The sequence below is a fragment of the Aythya ferina genome (assembly GCF_964211825.1).
Source record: "Aythya ferina genome assembly, chromosome: 4".
Classification (NCBI taxonomy): domain Eukaryota; kingdom Metazoa; phylum Chordata; class Aves; order Anseriformes; family Anatidae; genus Aythya; species Aythya ferina.
Genome location: NC_140300.1, coordinates 53,648,894 through 53,667,365, shown reverse-complemented (window position 1 = coordinate 53,667,365; position 18,472 = coordinate 53,648,894). Strand labels below are relative to the sequence as shown.

At 38.2% G+C, this 18,472-nt stretch overlaps 2 protein-coding genes across 3 annotated transcripts in view; one reads left to right on the top strand and one right to left on the bottom strand.

Annotated features, from left to right (window-relative positions):
- Positions 1-18,472, bottom strand: part of SPCS3 (signal peptidase complex subunit 3) — a 30,098-nt gene that overhangs the window by 3,216 nt on the left and 8,410 nt on the right. Inside the window, exons 2-3 of one of the 2 annotated variants that reach the window (XM_084517456.1) lie at positions 6,698-6,850; positions 1,986-2,059 (exon numbers count right to left, since the gene is read on the bottom strand). In XM_084517456.1, coding sequence (XP_084373582.1) covers positions 1,986-2,059; positions 6,698-6,850 — 227 coding nt within the window. Of the gene's footprint in view, positions 1-1,985; positions 2,060-4,364; positions 4,885-6,697; positions 6,851-18,472 lie in introns of those variants that run through there. The other variant, XM_084517457.1, reaches the window with a different exon arrangement.
- The window catches only part of ASB5 (ankyrin repeat and SOCS box containing 5), a 29,153-nt gene continuing 24,845 nt past the window's right edge, over positions 14,165-18,472 (top strand). The window contains exons 1-3 of the mRNA XM_084517452.1: positions 14,165-14,377; positions 14,455-14,709; positions 16,802-17,094. Of these exons, the coding sequence (XP_084373578.1) occupies positions 16,899-17,094 (196 nt within the window). The 5' untranslated portion in view covers positions 14,165-14,377; positions 14,455-14,709; positions 16,802-16,898. The remainder of the gene's footprint in view (positions 14,378-14,454; positions 14,710-16,801; positions 17,095-18,472) is intronic.

Genomic DNA, 18,472 nt, shown 5'->3' with positions numbered 1-18,472 from the left:
CCATGTGTGATTGCTGATACCTCTTAATTGACAATAAAGATTAACTGTAACCTTCTATTCCTCCAACCTACAAAAATGCCGTCTTTTTTATTCTGTTCTCCAGTATCCAGAACAGATCTCCAGTATTCTCCAGTTATCCAGAACTTTTTTTTCTTTTTCTTTCCCACTTACCCGAGTCTGAATCATGTTTTTAAGCCTCTAATTCAACAAAAGGCAAGAAATTAAAGAATTACATAATTAAATGCTGTTTCCACAAGAATAGCTGGAGCTATTTCACTTGAACATTTTAGTCATCTACTCAAAACAACAAACAAGAAATCCCATACGAGAGATCTCCAGAATAATTGCTAAAGTGAGCTATGTATTAAGCACACTCATGACAGCTTTTGAGAATTGCCTCCTCCCCTTTTCTTTCCCTAGGTTTTTCTTTTAACAGTTATTTAATTCTCACTAGGACTAACAACTTGTGTCCATTAGTTAAGGCAGCCAATGCACCAATATCTTTTTACAGATTTCATCCAACGAAAACTATCAGAAAGTTGTATTTTACAACTCTACACACCGGAAGATTTATTTATGCCAAGGATGAAAGATTAATTCAGGATTTTTATAATTAAATTTAAAACTACTGCTACCATTAAACAAAATTAATAAAAGATGAAATCTTTAACATCCACACGCTGCAGACTAACCCTTGAATAAGAACGTTTCTTCCAGAGGTCCTGTCCTGACTCGCCCTGTTCTGTTCCCAAGTACACTGTATACAATTTATTTCATCAACTTTGGAATAATTTCAGTCTCTGGTTTTAATACCTTTAAGAATTTCAGAGGAAAAAAACTCAGCATAAGGAGTTCTCCTCTCCTGCTTCCAGCTGATAAAACTAATCCCTCTCATTCCTGTGCAACAAACACCTGCAACAATCTGGCTAACCTGTTTATCCAGCTTTCTCGTTCATTCCGGAATTGTTATTTGTTTCAGTTGCTTACACAGTGTATCATTCTCCAAAACAGGGAAGCTGAAGCACAGAGGAAACCAACCTCTTTTCTAACACAGTGACAAAAAACAGTAGACAGGGAAAAATCCCAGGAATCTCTTGAAACCCTGATTCAAAGCAAGGCTTAGTGTAATCACCTAAGGTAAAGCACGATGCCTTATATTCAGTACCGATTTCTGCAGAAAAATACTATTTTAATACCAAGATCCTGAATCCTAAGAATGATTCCCCTCTACCTTCAAAAAAGCTACCCCAAACAAAAACAAAGAACATCCATAAACCACTCTCTCTTCCCAATAAAAGCAGACTAACAGGGAAGTCAAGAAGAAAAATACAAAAAGAAAAGCTGCCCAAAGGCATCAGTAATGCGAAAGAGGTCAAAAATTAAAGTGATTAGGTTTGTAGTACCTCATACGCTTCCCGGTGAATTTCACATTACTATACAATAAAAATTTGACAGTTTAACTTCTAAGAAAGTAAAAGGATGCAGTATCTTTTAAAGGAAGACAGGTGCTTGTATACAGCTACTACGTGGCCAGAATTTTAAAAGCCTCACAGCAAGTTTGAAATTTGCATCAGAGTTCCTAGACTCTGTACGACAGTCCAAATTGTGTGTTATGTAAACCCTACAATTAATTCACACCTCAAACCACCAACACAACCGTCACTTAATGCTAATGATGTCCTGGCGTTAAAATGCAATTCCCATTATTAGATGCACTGCACTTCCCTACAGAACCTTATTTTAAAAGTAGGTATCAAAAAGGAGAGGAAGCACCTCACCCAGTGTCATTTACGTAACAACTATTCCAGGTTCTATTTTTATGCCCCATAAAAATACTATTTTTCACTGCTTTAAATTTAGATTTTAAGACAAATTGCTGGTTTTCCTCAAGTCCTGAATATCTGAAGATTATAAGGTAACAAAAATATATGTCAAGATGTTCTCATTTCAGAATGTTCTCAAAACATTTTTTCCATTAAGGATATCTGCAGTAATGTCAAACGTGACAAATCCCAGATCACTTCTTTCTCTAGGTCCAGTGAAATCTTCCACATTTTTTCTAAGATAAAACAAAACACAAGATTATCTTTTCTCATTATTTCTCTCTCACACTTTACATAAATTATTATTCTTATTGCATACTTCCCCCATGCATTTCCTGTACTTTCTTTTAAACACATTTGTTTAAAATATAACCACATTATAAAATAAAGCCTGCCTTCCAGAAGGTTTGGAGACCCAGTCTCAAATGACAAGCCTTGCCCCCAGAGAATTCAATGTAATTTATACAAACGGCCTATAGGTGTTTTTTTTTTTTTTTTTCTGCCTGTTAATAAAAACCTGTGTTTGTCTGTACCTCAACTACACTACATTTTGTTTTTAGCAAAAGGTGCATTACCCATCCCAAGCTATATAAATCTGATTCGAAAACCAGCAGCATAGCTGTCTGCTGGCAACCATTTTCAATAATATTTCTTGACTTTACATAAAAAGCCTCTATTGCTCAGTCTCATACAAGACACTCCAAAGGTGCTGATAAACTCTCGTTTATGTTTGCAGTTCTCCCAACTTACAGAAATTCTCCTTGGCATTTATAGTCATTAAGTAGCAGTAGAAAGAAAATGCTTACTTTTTTCTACCGTACGGTTTTGGAACCTTATTACAAATCTGCTGTTTGAGAAATATCTGACATTGCCACAGTAAACCGCATTAAAAAAGAAACTGGAAAATAACACTGAGGCACAGCAGATATTTTCATATTATTGAAGTTTATCAGTTTACCAAACTCACTGTCTACAAGAATACCATATGCAGGCTGGCAATGAACTATGAACCCTAATTTCTCACATAACAAAAGTATCAGTAATTATGAATTTATCAATTGCATTTATTTCACTGTGAAAATTAGTAAAATATAATTTCAGGAAAATTACATTTAATAATCTCAGAGGGAAAAAAAAAAGGTTACCAGTGAAAAAACACTTTTGGAGACAGCAGTCAAGAAAAATACCACCAAAACTGACCAGTTTAAGACTTGGTAGGCATTTCCAACCCTTTGCAAAAATCAACACCTTTGTAAGTATTAAGCCTTAAACTGTGAGCCTGCAGAACTTTTTATTAGTTTAAGAAAAAACAGCTAAGGTGTAATGCCTCTTCTTCTCATTAATATCAGATCTGCGCATCACTGAAAGGACTGGCAGTATAAATTTCATCCAGATTAGGCATTAGTATGCTACCTCACATCTGTCAAGCTCACCAGAACACTCTAAGTCTCTTTTTATGCCAGTTTTATGCTGTTTGCAACCCTCAACCCACTAGAAGTATGGGTTTGCTTCCTTGAGATATTAAGCCAATCCAAAAGGTGACTGCAGTTCCCACTCTTTAATTGGGTTCATCTTGCCTTTCAAAGGCTGCTGCCAGCCATTCACTCCTGCCACTTCCCTTGGGGTGGCTCTAAACCTCCATCAGCTGCTTTAACTCACTAACCAAAACCGGTAAGAAAACAAACCTACATTTTGACTCAACAGGGAGTTAGAGCAGCTCAGAAAGGTGTCCAGTGTGCCCTATTCTCGTGTTCCATCTGGTAAAGGACCACGCCACCAGAAGCCCGAGTTGAGGCCTTCAGGTTTTGATGGCGGGAGCTCAACCACTTGTGAAACTACAGCCCCACGCTTAACTTGATGCAAGCTTCCTGTGACAAAGTTTCCTTTGAAAAAAAAATATGAAAAAGACAGTTCCGCTGGCACAAGTTCGCCTTGTGTCATGTGGGCAAGGCGCTTTCGGTGCGGTGTTACATATTCCACACCTGGTCGGTTTCACAGGAAGACAAGCCACCCGGGTCGGCCTACTGCTCCACAACTCGCCCACACCCCATAAAAAAGGGGAAAATACGTTACTAGAAGGAGCATCTGCGGGAACTAGCAATTTAAACTGTATACATATGTATGTTAATTCCGGTGCAGTCAAGTCCCCGCAGCCCACACAGCCTTCCTGCCATGCATCCTGCCCCCTGTGTAAGCCACGGCCCCGCCTCAGGGCACCCGCGGGCTGCCGGTGGCCCCTCGGCGCAGCGCGCCCCAGGCCGCCCGCCCCGGGCCCCGCCCGCCACTTGGGGCCCCGGCCCGCCGCGAGCTCCGCCCGGGACGGGAGGCGGCGGACGCCGTCGTGGGGCTCCCTCATTGGCCGCGGCAGGGGGCAGCGGGCAGGAAGCGGGGCTGCTCCGGCAGCCGGGCGTTAACGGCGAGGGGGAGAGAGGGGCGCGAGCAGGCCCCGCAGCCAGCCGTTACCACCCCCCGGCCGCTACCGTGCCCCGGCCTTTAACCCCCTCCCCCCACCGTTAGCGGCCCCTCGCCCCCCGCACTCACAGCGTGACCCGGGAGATGGCGATGCTGACGGGCACGCTGCGCTCCTTGAAGGCGGTGGTGATGAAGCAGCCGAAGGTGAGCGCCGCCATCACGCTCAGCGAGAAGGCGAAGAGCGAGTTGGCCCGGGACAGCACCGTGTTCATCTCCCCGCTCGGCTCGGCTCGGCTCGGCCCGCCGGGCTCCAGCCGCTGCTCGGGCGCGGGGTGTGAGCGGGGCGGGGGGGTGGGGTGGGGTGAGGGGTTGCTCCGCCGGCCTGGGACGAGGCGGGCGGCGGCGGCGACGCCTTGCCTTGGGCCGCGGAGGAAGGGGCGCGCGGCCGGCACGGAGAGGCGCGGCGCCGCCGAGAGCACGCCCCCCCCGCCGGCCGGCCCCGCCACGCCCCACGCCTCGCCCCGCCCCGCACCGCGCGCGCGCCTGCGCGCCCGCCCGCGGCGGGAATGACGCCGCGCGCAGCCGCCGGGCTCTGTGGCAGCCGGGTCCCCACAGGGCTCTGGCGTTTTATTTTAAGGCAATTTTATTTTAATAAAATGGAAATAACACGAAGTGAAGCTCGATTTTTTTTTTACTTGTTTTCTATCTTACTAAATTTAGCACTTCACCTTGCCATTCGTTACACTGTTTCCTACAGTATTCCTATTGCTTTCCACCTGATCGCACATGCATTAGTATATAAACCCTCTTACCATTAGAATTTTTTCTCTTCACCAAAGGGCTCAGTGGTCCCACACATTAGCCTTCCACCCTGCTCTCGTGAGTGGGTTGACATTTCGCTTTGAAATGTTTAGCATTTGTGCTAGCAACGCTGCACTTAATTAGTGGGGTGGCTTCTGGCTCATCGTCCCAGGCCCCTCCTGGGTTCCCAGTCCTGTGCTATGGACCTGCGAGGTTATGAGTCTGAGAACCGGGAAGACGGAGGGTGTCGTCCAGGCGACATCATTTTCTCTCCCTTTCCTTCTAGTTTTGTACTGTAAGCCTAGGTGAGAAATGCTTTTGTCTTTTGGGGAGCCTGTACAACAGCATCTGTGTATTTAACTGTATGAAGTAGACCAGGCTTGATTCACACACATTCCCCAGGGTGGACAACAGGTGTCAGCAGTGGTTCACTTCTATTTCACTTCCCACCCTGCAAGTCCAGCACTATCAATGCAAGGAGTAGGCACGGGAGCTAAGATAGAGGGGTCTAAAAACGCCTCATGGTGCCTAACGACACCGTGGGAAGAAGGTATGGGCTGCCAGGCCATTCTGGAATAGGTATATTTTATGGTGCTGTTTCCTTCCCTCCCCTGTAACTGGCCAGGAGTCAGGTTTGAGATCCAAGGAAGAAATAAAATCTTTGCAGATAAAAGTAGGGGATAGAAGGAAAAAAAAAAAAAAAGATAGTACTAATGCTGTGTGTTTCTACCCAGCTGAAATACCTGTTGCACATCTCTGTTTAGCGCTATTATTAACTTTAGGATGTGGAGGTATCTGTGAGGACGTGCTGTTGGTTTCTGTGTGTCCCATGCATTTGCCATACTGAAATCAGTTGCAGACCTAAACAGGATGGGCTCTTTAGCAGTGTGCTGATGATAAACTCTTTGCTGGTTTGCAGTTGGTAGTTCTGTGTCTTTCTCACATACCAGAAGAGCTCACGGAACACAGAGACTTGCTTGTGTAAAGGTTTTTAACTCATTATAGTTTTATGTTTTGATTTGCTATTCAAAACATAAGGTTGGGAGGTAAAGGTTTTTATCTATGGTCTAAAATGAAGTGTTACTGAAACCTTGGATAACTGTTACTGGAAAGTGGTACTTTCCACCAGGGTATTTGAAGACGTAGAAGCAAAAAGGAAATTCTTACTGCAAACTGGGAAAACTAAACATTTCAGAAGTAACATAATCTCTGCTACAATTGAAAACACAGTTCCAAATATGAACACTGTTCTTTTCTTATACCTACACACAAAGGGATTGATTGTCTTTGTTCTTGTTTCTAGTTCTTATAGTTGCAATATAGAGTTTTTCATTACAGAATCACACAGAATCTGTTAGGTGGGAAGAGACTTCCAAGACCACCTAGTCCAACCTCTGACCTAACACTAACCAGTCCTCCACTAAACCATATCACTAAGCTCTACATCTAAACGTCTTTTAAAGACCTCCAGGGGCGGTGACTCAACCACTTCTCTGGGCAGCCCATTCCAATGCTTAACAACCCTTTTGGTAAACAAGTTTTTCCTAATATCCAACGTAAACCTCCCCTGGCGTAACTTTAGCCCATTCTCCCTTGTCCTACCATCAGGCACGTGGGAGAATAGACCAATCCCCACCTCACCACCACCTCCTTTAAAGTACCTGTAGAGAGTGATAAGGTTGCCTCTGAGCCTCCTCTTCTCCAGGCTAAACAACCCCAGCTTCCTCAGCTGCTCCTCGTAAGACTTGTTCTCCAGTCTCCTCACCAGCTTCGTTGCCCTTCTCTGGACACACTCCAGCACCTTGATATCCTTCCTGTAGTGAGAATAGATATTCGATATTAGAGAAATCTGTTGTTGCAGAAAACTTAGGCAATTGAGGTGGAAACTGTAGGAGTAAATTATTAAAATTTCTAAAGCATTGTTCAAGTAACCAAAGCAAGTTGAAATCAAAAGATCTAGCCGAACTCATGTAAGCTCCGTGTTCTTATGACAAATAAATATGGCTGTTGCTCATGTTGTTTTGAATGTATTTTAAGAGAACCTTTAACTAAATGTCACTTATAAGCACAGTATGCAGGGGAAGACAAATCGTGTTGCTTATGCAAGGACCAATGTATTACTCTTTCAGAACAAAGAAGCCATCTGTAGCTTTTCTGTGACTGAAATCTTGCAAAATCGAAAGAGGAGAAAAGTTTTGGAAGGATGAAGGCAGGTGTTAAGGAAGAAGAGAAGAGGTTTATTCATAATAGCTCTTTGCTTGTAAGTTAAAAATTGTTCTGTGAAAAATACGAAATCCATTCATTTTGTAAAGAATAGTGGCATCATATTAGTATCAGAAGTTAGTATCAGCTACATAAGCTGTGCAAGTCTGAATGGATCAAGTACCATAATTACTAAAACAAATGTATACAATCTTGGAGAGAAGGAAATGTTTGGGAGACCATTTCCAAGATGTAATGCTGTAAGGTGGCCAGTATATCTGAGCACTGTACTAAGTTCCTGACCAGCAAAGCAACTAAGTCTTGGCAGTGCTCAGGCTGTTGTGGTTTCAAGAAATTTCTCAATTTTTCATTACAAAAGAAATGAATAAAATGCAGAGAGGGGATTGGGAGCAGATCTGAAGCTTAGAACTCTCACTTGTTTATCCCTTCGCCAGAATTTTTTCCACTTTGGAATTGTGTTCTTATGTACTCTTTGATGTATTAATCATGCGCTCTTTTTGCGTAGCATCAGCATTTCTAGAGGATTGATCCCCGTCAGCAGCTCAAGATGGTAGTCTTCTGAGAGAGAGCGGTATGCAGATAAAGATTAAAATAAATGTCATCAGATATTAGAGCAAATGTGGCCATGAGCAGCAGCCTGTGGAATTTTCATCCCTGTTGCAAAAGCCCCCTTTCAGTTAGCACCTCTTCTGACTGGGCCATTTTTACAACTGATGTGGGAAGACTGTGACTAACGGAGTAGTCTTTCTGGACTGCATCAAAGGGTTTTTGTTTCTAATCTTCTTCTCACCTCTATTTTTTTCTTTATGGATCTACAAAGTATGGAGAATTCCAGGGTAGCCAAACAAAAATTTTCACTTGCACCTACATTACTGTTCCTAGTGCTTCAGCAAGAAAATATCAGGTAATTTAAAATTTCTGATTTCAGAATGAACTTGATGTTTTATAACAGTGTCTCATTCAGTTGCACAGGGAGATGGGACCAGATATTCTTGTCTCCATAACCAACCAAGTATGTTTTGGCACCCACCACAGTTCATTTTTGGCTTCTAGCAGACTTGCTAGTGCCCATTCCATGACATATGCAGCCATGTAAGGTAAAGACCTCTCATGCATCACTGGTTTAGCTGAAGCTTTCACTCTTCAGTGTGCTTTGCATTCTGTGGCAAGAAGCATGTGTGCTACTGATCCACCTCACACTAATTTGACCTCATTCCCTAAGTCAGTTACAAGTTCTTCATCACCAAGTATTTTTATATCTCCTGTAAGAGAGCAGAGATCTCTCCAAGCAGAGATTGTCACGCCTCAGCTTGCGGAAAAGAATGTTTTGATAGCTCTGCCATGATGATATCATTTAACTGATACCAATTTTAGTGGATGGAAAAACCTTTCTGATATTAATACTAGCCATGGGAGTCAGCGTATAGTGACCCTGGACATATGCTCGTGGTATCATCTCAGCCCTACCAAGTTATGAAATTGACTTAGTAGTTTCCTTTTATTAATACCATTCATAGGCACCCGAAATATACTTTACTCAAAAAGGAGACAAATGAAGCCGCTTTTATTTAGTCTAGAAGAAAACTTGTCAAAACAAAAATTAAGAAAGTGGGTATGAAGTTAAAAGAAATTGATGATTTCACTTTTTTAGAAGCCACTTATAATAAAGAAAAAAAACAGTTAAAAGGTGAATGAAAAAAGACCCTAGTGTAGAATAAAATTTAATAATTATGAAAGGATTTCAAGTTGGTGACAAAAAACATTCACAACTCAGATATATCATCTCAAGCAAACTTTTCACTTTGGAGTAATCAACAATCATCTCATCTGGATGACGTAGTTTGAGGGTCTCACACATAGGTAATTAATGATATTCTATAAATCCCAAATAGTTTAGTTAAGTCCAGAAAGTATTAATTCAAACAGCTGAGGTCTGTCTAGGCCTCAAGACAGCAGAGAGGCTTTAGTTACAGTTGCAAGACTGGTCTTTTGAAATCAATCAATTGAAACAAAATTTCTGTCAACCCTATTTTTTAGATATATACTAACTCTATGTGTAATAAAAACAAATCATGGCTGTTCTAGTATTTGAATGTGTCTGGCTTGTTTATTTTTAAATAGACAGCTATTTAATAAGAATGTAACATTGTGCAGTTTAATGAAAAGATTAACTATAAAAAATGAAAAATGTCATATTCAACCACATTAATTCAGATTAATAGAGGGTGCTTGCACTGCCTACTAGAGAAATAGCAAAATTAGGTCTGTCAGGGTGGTTCAAAATATCAAACACATATTAGCTGTAGTACCTCATACCTAAGGAAGTGGGCAAATTAGTTGCAGAGGAAGCAAGCATATAGATATGGTTGGAAACGAAAACATTTGTAACAAAAACATTAACTGGAGGTTACAATCTCTGTAGCAGAATGGGTGGTGACGTGTTTTTCACTGTGATGTCCAGTAGGTTAGTTTAATGAGCAGTTAAAATTAAATTGCCACATTTTGAACTGGAGTGGCTAAATATCAATACTTCCTGTTGATTTCCAGGAATGGGCAGCTGGAGATGGTAACTTTTTAGCAAGACTCTCCCCCCAGAGGTTTAGAATTTATCTGTCAACAATCTGTGTGCGCCTGCCATCTGACATGTTTCTGGTTTTAGTAATGTCTCCAAGTATGCACACGACTTCTCTTGGAATCTTCTGCTATGGAACTCTTAACAATTGGGTTGTGGTAGCTGCCTCAACAGGACTGAAATAAATATCGTAGGACAAACTTAAAATGTTTCTTAGCAGAACTCAGATTGAATTTACTTGTAAGCAGGTCAGTTATATCTGCTTCACTTCTGTAGTGCAGATATAGACTTTACTGTCAGCAATTAGATGGAGTGGTTAAGCAGATCAAGCATGCTCATACGATAATGTTGCTGATAGCAGGGATTGTTTGATACTAGACTTGTAGTTGAAGTGGAATCTATCACCATTGTGACAAGCAGCTATCCAGTGGGTGCATAACAAAGTGATACAGCTTTAAAACTTCTATGTATTCTTTAAAAGAACTGAGACAGTAGAAAAACTGGAATTTCATAATCACTTTTTTGTGATTTTAAATATATGTGATACAGAGAAAATCTGGAATGACGAGAGATACCAATTTATATTTAAATCCTTGAGAAGTAATTCAATTCTCAGGAAATGAAGATATGTAAGTCTGTATGTCAGAACTATTTTCCAAAGACAGGAGTAGTATTTTCAACAGGCAGGAAAGACAAAACACCTGAATAAAATCAATTTAAAGTCATTAAAAGTTATCAATAGATTAAGGAAACTTTTTATGATACTACAAAGGCAAGGTTGCATCATTCATGTGGTTCAATACTGGAAGAGCTTGATTTATATAGAACCTAAACTGTATCAGAGTACTAGTTTTAAAACAGTGGAGGAAAGAAAAAGTGTGATTGTATCCACCCAAAGGCATGAATCTGGACTTTCTTTAGCAATTCGAGAGCCAGTAAAAATAATGTTCTACAGCAAAATAAGTAGAGAAACTACATATCTAATAAAGCTTGGGACAATTTTTTTTTTTTGTGCATTCAAGGCTTTTAAATGATCTGATATGTTTCATAGTCTCATGAGAGAAGAAAAATGATATCTAAATACATAGCCCTCTAGTGGAGTATGTGTCAGACATCAGAGCATGACTACTGAGGGAAGGGTTTTATGCTTATCCTGATTTTCCCCTTTTGCAACACATAAGATATTACTGCATGGCATTATCTGGACAAGCAGGAGACTAGAATAACTTATAAAAACTGCAAAAGTCTGAGAGAAACATAGCTCTGGATATCAATTACAACTTCACATTACATTGTTTGTGTAGATTCTGGATAGATGTGGTATTAGGGTACATCAGGATGAAAACAAGCTGTAAAAAGGAGATGTAGGCCTTTAATTTATTTATTTTAGTGTTGCTTCAATTGGCAATACAACTCTAAGGCTTTTGTGTGGACAATCTAGCAGTGTCATGTGGTTTGAATAATTTTTAAAGATAGCAACAGGATGCAGAGAAAAAGCATTGGATCTGAGTCAAACTGACTTCTTCAGACCAAAGTTTGTGTTCTCTCACTTTTCTTCTTTTCATTCCCCCAAACTAGTAACACTAAATCTGTAGGTCCACTACCTCTTCTCTTCTCTTTCTTTCTTTACAAAGCTTGTACTACAGAGCTTCAGTTCCTGTTTGGAAGAGGACCCAGTAGCTGTTTCATGCCCTCCAATCACTCCAGTTTGTGAACTATCCATCTAGCTATCAGATAATGGTGATTTTTTGTTTTGTTTGTTTTTCTGTGCTTAAGCTTGGATGTGTAATATTATTACTAATTATTACAGATGTTCCTGAAAAGAACATTTCATATTTTTAAAGGTTTCATTGTATGTGTGTCATTTTTTGCTTTACCTTCAATGTCAACATTTTGCATGACAACACACGTGATCAAATGCCTTTTAAAAAATAGTTGCTCTATGTCTAAATTTAGTTCAGTTGCTTCGAACGGGAAGTTACAGGAAAGTAATGCTTCAGAATATATATTCAGGAGGAAACGACAACATTCAACAGCTTTAGATGAGTCAAATAAAATTTTTTAGCATTGAGGATTAACATTTCATGCATCTATTAAAATACAAGTCAGCAGGTCACTAAAGCAGGTAGTATTTCTTACTGAATTAGACATTGTTTAGTAGCTCTAGCTTCTCAGCATTTTTGAGTCTTTCGTCAACGGTCACATCAAAAACTTAGTAAAAGAACTAGTGACTTCTTTCTAATTTTATTTTGAACTAAGTTTTGAGGTTGTTGTTTTTGAAGTTTCTACTGGTGGGTTATATATACTGTATAAAATAATGCAATCTTCAAAGCATCTAAGTGTTTTCCATTCCTCTCCCTGGCATCCTATTTCATTAAATTATATTTTGTTATATTTGATATAAACCAAAAGTTTCAAAACCAGTATGACTATCTGGTATATTCTTAGTTGGAGCTCTTATATATGTGTATAGAGAGAGAAAGACATGCAGACAGAGTGTCATACAAGTAACTCCTTATGCTGTATTGCATATTTCATCTTCAAAAAAAAATAATAAAAAAATACTTGCTTTCAGATATTTAGATGCATTTCGAAAATACTGAAGTCTGTTAATAATTTGTTTATAATTACACTTCTACAGCATACATTAATCTAACTTAAAGGTACTGCTTTAAAAGATTTAATGAGAAGTGTATTTTCCAGAAGTAAATACACAGGATATGCTATGAAGAAATTGTATTCCTAAGCGTTTATTGTGTCTTTGGTATTTAAAGATGCCTTCAAAAACTAAATATTACATCAGTTATGTTATTTTTCTTAACTTACTGAAAATCAAGCACACCACTCTTCTAAGTATTGAGAATTCCCAAAATAATGCAGAGTTCATTATTGTGGTTATGTAATGAATTGTAGAAAACAGAGCATACATTTTTCCTAAAAGTTACTTGCTTGGATTGTGGGTAAATTGCATTAAATTTCCTCAACACTTTAAATTATCATATGCTGTTGCTGGAATGTTTTCTTTCTGCTTTTGGCCACTACTCAGTAATATATTAAAGGGCAGGCTACTTTGTCTGGCATTGTCTGGCATTGTCTGGCATTCTATTAATCTCAGGACTACAGCTTGACATTAACCACTTTTACTGCCATTATAAATGGCAATACTTCTAACTTTAATAGTCAGAAGTATGTTCTTTAGAAATGATAACACAGCAAGCTACATTAAAAAGAAATACAAGACCATGAAGTCCAGCATCTGAAAGATTTTACATGGATTTAAAATTAAAATGCTAGTTAATTGCTAGAAAACAGGAAAGTACACAGGATGAATGATTACGTTATACTTGTTTTATTTGCTGAGAATATGCTAGCATGCCAAGCAAGGAAGATCCTTGTCTGTGACGGCTCTTACACAAAATAAAAATTTTAATACTGTTTGTTTGCAGTGTAATTCAGTGTAATTTGGTCCCATTTCTTTGTCTGCTGTGATAAACCCATAAATGTTAGAATAATTTACACATCCCTTATGATGTAATCATGAAATCAGTGATCGTTCAGAAGTATTTCATTCTGTTTAGGTTTGTTATCCAAATATTGTATTAAAAGAAAAATTAAGTACCTAATTAGCTTTAGTATTGCTTTCACTGTAATATTTGATTGTTTTGTTTACAGCAATGAAGTAACCTTCAGAATCCTGCTACTAAGTAGTCCTACTAAACCCATTTTCCAAGTGAGGAAGTGAGGCACAGAGAAATTTCATTTTCAGGTGTCAAAATTATACACTAAATATGAATGTCCAGATTAAATCACTGCTGTTTTCAAATGCTTTTATATTTTTATAATGTATATTTGTTGCATATTGATGATGCATCTCTATTTGGAAGCTATCTGTATTCTGCACTGCTGCAGATCAGACTCCAATTGCTCCACATTGCCATGCAATAGAACATTTACAGGCCATTTTTCTCTGCTCTCACATAGCATCATTGTTAATTCCTTACTTGTGCTTCTACTTTCTGATTTCTGTTCCAACATCCATAGCTTTCCATTCCTGTTCACCCAGTCTGCATCGGCTTGTTCTCAGCTATTTTGTGTTCAAGTCTCAGTATTCACATTGTTGATTCCTTCAAAATGCCACATGAATGCTAACATCTAAACTGTTGTTCTGTTTTCATAACTGCATGCCTGGAAGCATGAGTTTGCCAACAAGCTATAAATGGCAATTTCTGGTGAGCTTTAGAAGCCTTAGACTAGGGTAAACTCAGTTCTGTGCAGTTGCAGTGTTTCCAGTAAAGCTAGAAATATGAGAGAGTTATAGAGAAAGTAGAAGTATTATTAGGAGAGTAATTTTGCAAGCTTCTTTGTATGTGTGAACTGAAATTCTCAAAACTTATTATTACTTTTGTCAGTATATAGTTTACTGCCGTGGAAGGAAATTTATGAGAGGACGGAAGATAAGCTTTGATACAGGACTAATTCTCCTGCTCGATTTTTGTGCTGTTTCTAAAAGCAGAAGATGTACAGATCAATGGGGATTTTCTGAAAGGTTAGTTACAAAATATTACGTGAATCTGCAACCTTATTTTTGAGAAGGCTCTTACTGTTTTTGTTGATGCTTTACAGAAAAATTCAACCTGAAGAAGACACCTAAGAAATTTCTCTGTTCAGTGATTTGTCTACATCAGTTGTAAGAAGTAGGAAACACGATTGTAAGGGGAAGATTAACTCTGAGTGCTGCTGTTAACTCCATCTGTTATTTATAGCAATTGCTATTTGGATTTTCACGTCTACGAAGAAATGCTGCTTTGTTAATTAATGAAACATGGGAGAAGTCCAGATGAGAAAGAACACTTACTGGATGACACAATATGCAGTCAGGTAAAGCAAACAAACAAACAAACAAAAACAAAAAACATTGTAAAGAAAATAAAGATTTCCTATGAGATAATTGATTCTTCCTTATTCTGCATTGTAAATTTGCAAAAACAAGTACTTCAGGTGGCTTGGGAATTCTGATCGAGTTAGGCTCAGTAATACACATAGAAATATGGAAGTCTGAAATTCCAATACTGGGTATGTTACTAAGGAAAATACCATTTCTATTAATGATTGAAACGGAAATTGGCAGTGCTACCTCAGAACATAATGCCTATTTATCCTTATGGAAAACATGACACCACAATTCAGTGTCAGATAACAATGTGCCAAATATAAAAAGGGATTTTCATTTGGTATTTTAAGTACTCACTTCTACTTCTAACTATGGTATGAGGAGAGCAGTTCCTATTCTAGCTAGATGAGAAAATGTCTATAAACAAAATGTAAGAGAAAACATATATATTTTTTCACAGACTAATATAGTTTACAGTGTAAACTACCTTTTTATTTCCTTTTCTAGTTACTATTTTGACTTCTGCATAGATTTTTTTTTTTTTTCAAGAAAAAACTGAATGTTTGCCTCTCTCAAGATAAGCACAGTCTAGTTCCTGTCTGCTAAAAATCCTGGTACTTATTTATAAGCACACTTTCTTTTCTTTTCTTTTATCATTGTCTTTTCTTCACTTGAAAGTTTTATTTGAATGTAATTTTCAGAAAACATTACAGTTTCTTACTGTAATTACTCCTGGAGCCAGGTGATAAGAGTGTGTTTTTTTTTTTTTGTTTTGTTTTTTCCTTCTTTTCCTTTAGCAATATGATTTTGTATAATATTGTTAATGTCTGCTATGCTATTCATTAAAGGCAGGGGGATCTTTGGATGCACAGTGGGATCGTACCCACTGTTCCTCATGGACAGTTGCCAACATTCTAAAATGTGTTTGTTTGTTGTTGTTTTTTTGACTATCAGACAAGAGAATCCAGAGTAGAATAGAAACCGTGTTTCACTTTAAGATTACAGAGTTTTTTAAGAGTATTTTTAGTTATAATGACACTATTTCTTTTTTATTTAATAAGAAGTATAATGGAATTAAAATAGGACCCTCACCTGTGCTGCCACAATTATTTTAGGGCCATAGCTTACTTAGAAATCTAGTTCTGTTCTGTGGCTCCTCAGTTTGTGTCATGTTGTGACACCGTAATTTACTCATTAGTAATTACTCACACTAATGGAACAATTTGTGTGTGACTTCTGATAACTATGAGTAATCAGCTTATGGTATATAAGCAAATTAATTCTTAAAAAATCTGAGGAACTTTGATTGCCCTTTCTAAAACTGGCCAAGAAAAAAACCTGCCATATCATTAGCTTAAAATAATATGATACAGCACAACGAAATATGTATCATAAGCACTAGAAATTTTCCATGCTGTATATTTACTACTGCCTTTATTTAAAATGTTCTGAGATCTTATTTATAAGCACATGTTAGAGTTTGATTCTTACCTGCTCTGAGTACTGTGTCGTGGTTTTGTTTTTTTTTTTTTCATAATGCTATAAGCCATGCATACTAGCTATTTTATTCAGCCTGAACAAAATAACAAGAGGCTGTCAAAATTGGTCTATTTTAAAATCTATGTATCTTTATTAATGTGTATTTCAAGTATTTACTGATGTGATTCTCTTTTTTTTTTTAAAGAGAAATGTTAGCTAAACACAAAATGAATTAACATAAAAGAGCACTTGTACTTAAGCAGAACTTATTTTAGCAGAAACTGACTTATTTACCTGAGTTAGCTGTTTTAGTACATGAAATTGTAGGTTATAATAATAATACTTTTGATAGTGTCTTTTTAAACGTGTATAAACAGAATAAATAAATGAATTAGAAATGCAGAATCTGGAATTAAACAGACCTTTTAAGTGGAACAAGTACAATCCAGGCTCTTGCAACTTGTGTCTGTTATATTCCGTCCCACTTGAATATCACCAGGCCAGCAGGAGTGGTAGTGAACTCAATACTATGTACAGTATAAATAATCCTCATATTTTGAGCAGCAAGCATCATGACCAGCTGATATTTTCTTTCCTCAGCACCAGTTGTTCCCAAGAGTGCGTAGCTGGAGCCATATGATCTTATCAACACATTTGAGAGCCCTACCCAAACACTGAGAGAGATTTTGCTGCAGCAATGACTGTCATAGAAGAAAGTCGCCCTTTTGCCCAGCAGCTATCCAATGTCTACTTTACTATACTTTCCCTTTTTTGTTTTAAACTTTTTGTGAAGATCAGCCTTGCTATACTCAGTCACTTCTACATTGTGAAAGGGAACCGCAAGGAAGCAGCAAGGATAGCTGCTGAATTTTATGGAGTTCCTCAAGGACAAGGTATATTTGTATTTACAATCTTATCACTAAAGTTTGTGTTCTTTGTTGCTGTGTGGGTTTTAAGCATTATTTATTTATTTATTTATTATTTTCAGGCAATTACTTATCTGCTAGCCTTTTTTATATTCAGTTTGTCAAATGATATGTAGGAGGAGGCTTTTTCTATAGTTGTCTGTTATTTTTAAGAAAATTCTTAAGGAACACTGTTAGATTCTTTAAGCAAATTATTATTATTAGTAGAAGTATGTTTTTGCATATTAATATTAAGTTCAGAATAAAACTGAAGTATTACAATCAATGTCCTGTTAGGAGAGAGGCCTATGCCTAAGGCTGCCAAACACTTTCTAGTTTAAGACATTTTTCTTCCCCAGTTGCTTCTAAGGTTGCTCCCACTTTAGCCACACGTGGGTGAAATTTTCCACACTTGGCATATTATTATTTTGCAACACTCTAGTGAAACTAGTCTAGATAGTTCTGAGAATTATTTCTTGATTAGGTTAAAGTTATCATATAATTTATTTGAATCATAGAATCATAGAATAGTTTGGGTTGGAAGGGACCTTGGAGATCACCTAATTCTACCTCTCCCTGCCTGGACATCTCTGACTAGACCAGGTTTCTCAAAGCCCCATCCAACCTGTCCTTGAATGCATGGAGGGATGGGGAAGATACAGTCCTTCTGTACCTTGAATGAGCATCTTGGAATGCATCAGAAAACTTACTGTCTGTCAGGGTGAGCTTTTGGGCATCTGTGTGAAAACCACATTTTACTGGGTTGAAAGCTCTTTTGAAAATTCCGTTTTCTGTTTGCTCAGGCAGAACTTTGGAAGAACTGGGCATTACTGTTGCCACAAGCTCATCTCTGGTGAGCCAGTACCATTTTCATACAATACTTTTTATTGGCCACAGAAGACAGAAATCTCTTTTCTTAACTGACTGAGCCGTGCTTTTGTTCAGCATGGGATCCCTGCTGCTTCACTTGTCTTTGATTGCTCCTTGTGTTCTGAGATGACTGAAAGTTTGAGTTTGGTAATGAAACAGGAAGACTTGTCTTGTTTTTTATCACATTCATCGTTCATCTCTAGGTAACATGAGTTACCTTAGAAATAATTTGAGTTAAATGTGAAGGGGAAAATTAGAAAAAACTAGCTTGCTTTGCAGAACATTTACTTGAGGTGTATTTATATCATGTCTTCTTTGTGTGATTTAGAGAAAGTTCTGAAACCCAGGGTTTTTACATCTGAGTATATTAATCAGATCATTTGAACTACTACGTATGTGTGCTTGTGTGTGAATATATGTATAGCTGTATGTGTGGGTGTATGTATGTACATGTGTTCACTAGAGCAGGTTGGAAAGGACTGACCATCTGTCCCAC